The sequence below is a fragment of the Ursus maritimus genome, unplaced genomic scaffold (assembly GCF_017311325.1).
Source record: "Ursus maritimus isolate PB19 unplaced genomic scaffold, ASM1731132v1 scaffold_16, whole genome shotgun sequence".
In the NCBI taxonomy this organism is placed as follows: Eukaryota; Metazoa; Chordata; class Mammalia; order Carnivora; family Ursidae; genus Ursus; species Ursus maritimus.
Window position 1 is genome coordinate 2,318,213 of NW_024424008.1, and position 8,015 is coordinate 2,326,227.

The 8,015-nt window shown below is 39.2% G+C and overlaps 1 protein-coding gene and 1 pseudogene across 1 annotated transcript; both read left to right on the top strand.

The window, feature by feature from the left end:
* Positions 1-4,328: 4,328 nt before the first annotated feature.
* LOC121102842 lies at positions 4,329-4,887 on the top strand (annotated as a pseudogene).
* Positions 4,888-6,652: 1,765 nt separating this feature from the next.
* LOC103681421 (olfactory receptor 688) lies at positions 6,653-7,696 on the top strand. Its single transcript, XM_008710985.1, has one exon. The coding sequence runs from the start codon at positions 6,653-6,655 to the stop codon at positions 7,616-7,618; it is 966 nt and encodes a 321-aa protein (XP_008709207.1). The 3' UTR covers positions 7,619-7,696.
* The last annotated feature ends 319 nt before the right edge of the window (positions 7,697-8,015 follow it).

Below are 8,015 nucleotides of genomic sequence, written 5' to 3' on the forward strand. Positions count from 1 at the left end.
ACCAACTTCCACTTGCTCATCCTGTCCAGTGCAATTTTATTTAACACCAATACAACCAGATATTTGAGCAATCTCAACACAAAAGAGTGACATTAAGTCAATAAGCAAAACTCACACCTAAAGAGATAGGATAAATTCAACATCATCAATCAAAAACGCTCCTCTCAAGGTAAATTTCTCTAAGCCAACTCTCTACTTCAGGATTCCAAGGACCCATGCCTTCACATCTAGAGGTGGTGACGAGCGCTGTTACTAACTCTAGGTAACTGCACTCTCACTTAGGATCTTACTAGTGACATCCTTATACTAGTCCCTTTGTAAGTAAAGTCTTCTCAAGTTATTTTAATTCAATTAATTTGAATTATTCTATTCAAATTGTTCTAATTTGAGAAATAATTAGTGCTGGCAAGAATGTGGAGAAAAGGGAACACTTGTGCACTGTTGGTGGGAATGTAGATTGGTACAGCCACTATCAAAAACAGTATGGAGGTTCCTCAAAAAACTAAAAATAGAACTACTATATAATTCATCAATTCCATTTCTTGGCATTTACCCAAAGAAAATGAAAACACTAATTCAAAAACATATATGCACTGCCACATTCATTTCAGCATTATTTGCAATAGCAAAGATATGGACACAACTTAAATGTCCATCAAAGGATGCATGGATAAAGAAGATGCAACACACACACACACACACACACACACAGAAATACTATTCAGCCATAAAAACGGAAATCTTGCAATTTACGACGTGATGGACTTTGAAGGCATTATGCTGAGTGAAATTAAGTCAGAGAAAGACAAATACTATATGATCTCACTTATATGTAGGATTAAAAAACAAAACAAAACAAAAAAAAAGCACAACAAGCTCACTGATACAGAGAACAGGCAGAAGCATAGTTGCCAGAGGCAAGAGCGGGGTGGCAAAATGTACGGGAAGGGAGTCAAAAGTTACAAACTTTCAGTTACAAATAAGTAAGTTCTGAGGATGTTACGGACGGTCTGGTGACTAGTTAATAATAGTGTACTGCATATCTGAAAGTTCCTAAGAGAGAGTAACTCTTGAAAGTCATCACGAGAACAAAAAATTGTAAGTATGTATAGTGATGGATGGTAACTGGATTTATTTTGGTGATTATTTCCCAATATATACAAATGTGGAATCATTATGCTGTACACCTGAAACTAATATAATGTTATATGTCAATTATACCTCAATTAAAAAGTTTTTTAAATTACTCTAACTTGAATGGGCCATCTGTTTCCTATTAGTACTCTATCTACTGCAATGCTCATTCAATTAGGCAATATGGAAGTCATTAGCAAAACCAGTTCCAATATAGCAATAGGACAGATTTTAGATGGTCACAGATTAAAAAGGTGAGGAAGTGAGAGTAATACACAAAGATGACTCTTACAAGAGGCTGAGTCAGTGAAAGATCCTGAGGATACAGAGTGTGACTGGGAAGTGCCATGGAAAGACCCAGACACAAGTATGTGCGGTAGAGATATTTGGTGAAGTTCTCAGTCCTTGGAATCTTCAAATATTGAGGTGGAAGATTCAGGAGAGTGGAAGACTGTTGACACAGGACAAGGGGGACACAGTCCCTTCTGCTAGATCACTTGGTTTGAATGTACAAACATGCTCCAACACCAGTGACACATTACGAAACAACTGGAGCGTAACCAGATTTCACCTTTGCCTTCGTGCAATCCAAACACAGAAACTGCATCAAGCTGAGAGTGAGCGTCCTAGGATACACAACACACACACACACACACACACACATACACGCTCCTAACACCCACCAGCTACCTACCCTCAATCACAACTTTCCGTTTGAGTTCAGGCACAGTTCTTTTTATCACTTCAACATAGCTCACAAGCTGCGGCCCTTCCACCCACGTCCACAAGCAAACGTCAAGTCCTTCTCAAAGCCAAGTGTTGTCTTCATTGCAGTATTTGTATTTCCTTAACCAGTTCACATGTGTCAAACTCTGCTAGTTTTATCCTAGTTTTCTATCTTTTTAATGTGTCACTGATAACGTTTCGAGTACTATGCTCCTGACTCCACTTTTCCATAAATCCTGTGGTTTCTCATGTGGATTTTTACATAGCACAGTGATTTTGAAGAACTCCTGCGTCCCATTCCAACACAACTGACTACTTGCTAGAGTGAGTAGGGAGGAAACCAAGCCTAGACAAGAAGGACAAACACACTTCCTTCTGACAATTCAACCTGGCAGAGCTGTCCGCCTGCTGGGTCCTTGTCCTGGGACTAGGTTTGTTCCCAGAGCAACCAAGACAGGCCTCCAAAGTCACTGGGGGCCCTTCTGCTGGAGTGAGACAACCTGCCCCAGGGGCAGTTGGGTGGCACTGAGGAGTGCCATAGGGTGGGCCTGGGGATGGGGGTGGGGGGTCAGACCAAGACTAGGTGATTTCAGAGCTGTGATTCACATCCAAAACTCCGGGAATGGTAGGAAAGGGATACAGCAGCTCCGAGCAACAAAAGGCCCAGCATAGGCATCACCAGCCAGGAGAGGGGAAGCAGCCCAGGAGGAAGAACCAGCCTGGGCCATCTTCATGGCCCCTCCTGCAATAGTAAGTAAAGCAGCCACTGTCATGGACACTGGGAGGGCAATCAATGGAGGCAGTCCCCCTCCGAGGATTCTGTGTCTGCCTATGAATCTGGCGCACTGTCCCTGAATTTCTCAACCTTCCATTGATCTCTTCACCTGGGCAGTGGTTAAGAGCTTTAATCTGGGAAGGAGGGCAAAGAGTTGTGGCTGAGCTCTGACATGGCCATACTGCAGACAGTGGGGGTCTCCAGCCAGCTGAATGTGCGAAGAAAACCCCTTGGCTGCCACAGTGTCAGGCACGCAGGAGGCACTCAGTAAAACTTTGGTGAGTAAATGACCAAGCTAAGTGATTCTTGAATAATGTGTTATAAGGCAAAGATTCCCAAAATAAAAGGATATTTTGAATCATGAGTCTCAATTCTTCAATGATTTGGAACTTTTACAGCATACAAAATACATTCTTAATTGGTTTTATTTGTAGAACACAAAAGCCAACACCGTTCTCAATGTAAAATATTTTATTAAATCAACCAATGGGGGAAAACGAGATTGACTGCTAGCACTATTTTATGTTGTTCTGGTTAAAACAAAGCAGAAAAACATAAATGACAGCTATATTTGGAAAAGAGAGCTCAAAAGTATCATTTTGATAACACGAAGGAGGTCTTACTAGAAAATCAAAGAGAAAAAAATGAACTAAAAATTATTTATAATGGACAATAAAATAGTGAAGCTAATGCAAAGCAAAATACAGAAATCGGCAAGTTTCCAATGTATGAGCAACAATTAATTAGAAAACAGACTCTAGAGGGCGCCTGGGTGGCTCAGTCGTTGAGTGTCTGACTCTTGATTTCAGCTCAGGTCATGATCTCATGGGTTGTGGGATCAAGCACCACATCAGGCTACCCGCACAGTGGGGAGTCCGCTTGAGATTCTCCTTCTTCCCCTATCCCTCCCCCCACTCGCTTACTCTCCCTCTCTCTCAAATCAATAAATAAATACATAAATACATAAGCAAAAATTTAAAAAAAAGAAAAACTCTAGGAAAAAATTCCACTAATAAAACTTCAAATATAGGGTTTTTTTTAAGTTTGAAATATTGAGACATATAAATAATAGCTTTTAGTCACAGATGTAAATGAAAATTTAAGTAAAGTAAGAAACAAATAAAATTGCTGAATAAAAAGGAAAAAAACTTTAATTAAAAATAGAACTACCATATGATCTATCAATTCCACTTTGGGTATTTATCCAAGAAAATAAAAACGCTAATTCAAAAATATATATATACACCCACATTTATCTCAGCATTATTTACAAAAGCCAAGATATGGAATGTGTTAATTTTTATAAATTAGTTTTTGTATTTCATAGGATCCAAATTAAATTTGGATATTTTTCAAATCAACAGAAGAGTTTAAGGTGTTGCTGGCAGTCTAAACATAAGAGTTTTAAAATTTTAAATGTAAAATATTAAGTGGAAAGAAGATCTACTATATGTCAAATTGACATGGAGAACAAAGGCAAAAGAAAAAAATTAAATTTTCTTACAACTTACAGACCATTGGAAAGTCCTTGAGATGGGCAGAGTAACCTTGGAACTCAACTGCCTTGATGTTAATACTTTGCCAAGGGCAAAAGGCAATCTTAGCTTAACATTCTCCCAACCTCCCGGATCCTCTAAGACTACTATTACATATAAAAATTCCTTTGGGCTTTGGTCTTTGGGCTGAGAGGAAGCAAAGGTGCAACTGTCTTCAGTCGTCCAGAATCCAGGTTCATCAGACACCAGCCCCCTCTACCATGCCACCCAGATTCAACCCCAATGAGATCAAAGTCATATTCCTGAGGTGCACCAGTGGCGAAGTTAGTACCATGTCTGCCCTGGCCCTGAAGATTGGCCATCTGGGTCTGTCTCCAAACAAGGTTGGTGATGACATCACCAAGGCAACTGGCTATTGGAAGGGTCTGAGGATGACAGTGAATCTGACCATTCAGAACAGATAGGCCCAGATTGAAGCAGTACCTTCTGCCTCTGTCCTAATTATCAAAACCCTCAAGCAATCGCCGAGAGACAGAATGCAGCAGAAAAACTTAAGCACTGTGGAAAATCACTTTTGATGAGATTGTCAATACTGCCTGAGAGATACAGCACTGATTTTTAGCCTGAAAACTCTCTGGAACCATTAAAGAGATCGTGGGGACTGCCCGGTCTGTAGGCTGCAATGTTGATGGCCACCACCCTCATGACATCAGAGATGGCATCAATAGTGGTGCAGTGGAATGCCCAGCTAGTTAAGAACTACAAAGGAAGTATTTCAATAAAGGATCATTTGAGAACCAGAAAAAAATTCCTTTGGAAACTTCATTTGTACTCCCCAAGTATAGGTTAGCAATCACCCTCGAAGCATATGGCCCACTGATATACATCTGAAGGGTCTCATAACTAAAGTTTTGTTAGACAGTAATAAATGACCCTTTCCTAACAATAGCTAGCCCTAACCCCCTCCCAACTTGAAAGTCTATAATGTGCCACCCCTCACAACTTCAATGCAGCTCTTTCTGCCCATGGGTCCTGTCCCCGTGCTTTAATAAAACAACACTTTTGCACCAAAGACATCTCAAAAATTCTTTCTTGATGGTTCGCTCCAAACCGTAGCATTTCCACATCAAAATCTCATAAATCCAGAGAAGTTTTGCTCACTGTGATAATACCACAATGCACAGACAGAAAATGGAACAGACCTAGTGCATATAAAACTTACTGCACACAAAAGGAGGCATCAGTAGTCAATGGGAAAAGAAACTAAAACTATTGTTTTACCATTTGAAGAAAAATAAAATACAAATATATTCTTCCCACTGTAGATCAAAAGCTATTCAAGATAAATGAGTTACATTTTTTGTAATGAACCATTAAAAACAGGGAAAAAATAATGAAAATAATAATCAAAATTCTGAATTGAAGATGATTTTCTAACTCATTCAAGGTATACTGACTATTTTCCCTTGCTGCTAAAATAACTTGAAAATGTTCTATAGCCATGAAAGATTTGAATAAAAATAAAGACCTCACAAATGGGAAGGTACCGTTATGAAAAGTTAATATGGTGAACACTGATTTCACTTAAGTATAATTATCTAGATATTCAAATGTCAACATATCTGCAGAAATCATGGCAGTTAAATCCAGTACATGTTAAAATTCATTTAAGGAAATACATGGTATTATATATTTTTAAAATAATGCTATTGAAAAAGTCCTACTAAAATCTGGAAGTGGTAGGAAAGTTCTTATTGATTTAATCATCTTACGTATCTCAGTATTAAAAAATCAATAAACCAAAAACTATAGGTTTTAATATGTTTTCAATTTAACTTTTATAATCAAAAAGGGAAAAAAAGGTTGTACCTGAAAAGAACCATTTTTATTAAGCCATCAGCCACAGTTTAAGGAATTTGCATAGCAGCTAAATACAGAATACTAAGATTGTAGCTCCAGCACATTTATCATTTAAGACTGTAACCTCAAATAAATCACTAAACTTCTGTGAACTTCGATTTCCTAAAATTTGAAAAAGGCGTCTTTCAAAGAAGTTTTTGTGAAAACATCTAAACCCTATCCAAAATAAAACTATTATGATAATTCCTGTTTTGATTTCTTGTTCTTCCTTGGAAGACCTCCAAGAAGGGCCATATCTATTCTGTCCTTAGTGTTTACCTCCTGAGAAATCAGAATATTCATGACTGTGTCTCCTGCTTTGTCTATATCCTCTTGCTCCACGTAGAAAAACGCCACTAAGTGACAAGAAGCCTATAACTGATTCCCTTATGACTATTTCTTCTGTAGTCTTCCTTTTAGGGCTTATTTTGGCCATTTCAGTTACTCTCTTCTGAACATTTTCCAGAGACAAGAGACATGGTGTAATATCCTGATGAAAGGGACTATGAGTAAATCTTATATCTTTAAATTAAATCTGAATCTCAGCTGAACACTTAATCAAGCTTCCTTCTTCTTTCCCTCTATCTACAGGCAGACACTACCAATTCAGAAGCTCCAAGATATGGATATCTCCCAGAATGCACCCAACAGCTCAAGATTTCAAGTGTCTAAGTTCATCCTGATGGGGCTCCCAGGCATTCACGAATGGCAGCACTGGCTCTCCCTGCCCCTGGCTCTGATATACCTCTTAGCTCTTGGTGCCAACATTCTCATTGTGATCACTGTTCACCATGAGCATAACTTGCATCAGCCCATGTATCAATTCCTTAGTATCCTGGCCATAGTGGACATTGGCTTGGCTACTACCATCATGCCCAAGATTCTGGCCATCTTCTGGTTTGATGTCAAGGCCATTAGCCTCCCTGAGTGCTTTACTCAAATTTATGCTGTTCACTGTTTTATTAGCATGGAGTCAGGCATCTTCCTCTGCATGGCTGTCGATAGATATGTAGCCATCTGCCACCCACTTCAGTACTCCTCCATAGTTACTGAGGCTTTTGTGGTAAAAGCCACAGTGTTCATGGTGCTTAGGAATGTACTGCTGACCATCCCAGTGCCTATACTGGCTGCCCAGAGACACTATTGCTCCAGGAATGAAATTGAGCACTGCATGTGCTCCAACCCAGGGGTCACTGGCTTGGCCTGTGATGATATTACCATTAATAGATTTTATCAGTTGGCTTTGGCATGGGTCCTTGGTGGAAGTGACATGGTTCTAGTCTTTATTTCCTATGTTCTGATCTTTCGCTCCGTGCTGAGGCTGAATTCTACTGAGGCAATCGTCAAGGCTCTGAGCACCTGCAGCTCCCATCTCATCCTCATCTTCTTCTTCTACACAACCATTGTCGTCGTGTCTATAGCCCATCTGGCAGGAAAAGCAGTTCCCATCTTCCCTGTTCTTCTAAATGTGCTCAACATTGTCATCCCCCCTGCCCTCAACCCTATGGTATATGCTCTTAGGGCCCAGGAGCTCAGAGTAGGCTTCCAGAGGGTGTTTGGGTTAGATAAGAATGTATCCCAAAAATGACACAAACTTAAAGAATGTGATATGTCACATTACAAAAGAGCACAGGTTTTGAAAACCAACAGACCCAGGTTGCAGTCCTATTTCCCTCTGTCATTATGAAATATAATTTTTTAGCTAACATATGAACAAAAATTCACACTGTCTAGAAATAAAAAGTTGTAAACAAACAAATATGAGAGGTAGTTCCTGCCTAAGGGGAACTATATACACTGTTTTTAATGGGAGCAATTCACATTTAAAAGTTACAAGAGTGGAAATAACTCAAACATGCATCAGCTGATGAATGGATAAATAAAATGAGGTATATCCATATCTTGGAATATTATCCAACAATAAAAAGTAAAAAAGAAGTAAAAAAAAAAAAAGGAAGTACTGACACATGCTACAATGTGGGTGA

Bases quoted from the DNA above. Each gene is read 5' to 3' on its own strand.
- LOC103681421 (XM_008710985.1), top strand. From the start codon at position 6,653: ATGGATATCTCCCAGAATGCACCCAACAGCTCAAGATTTCAAGTGTCT.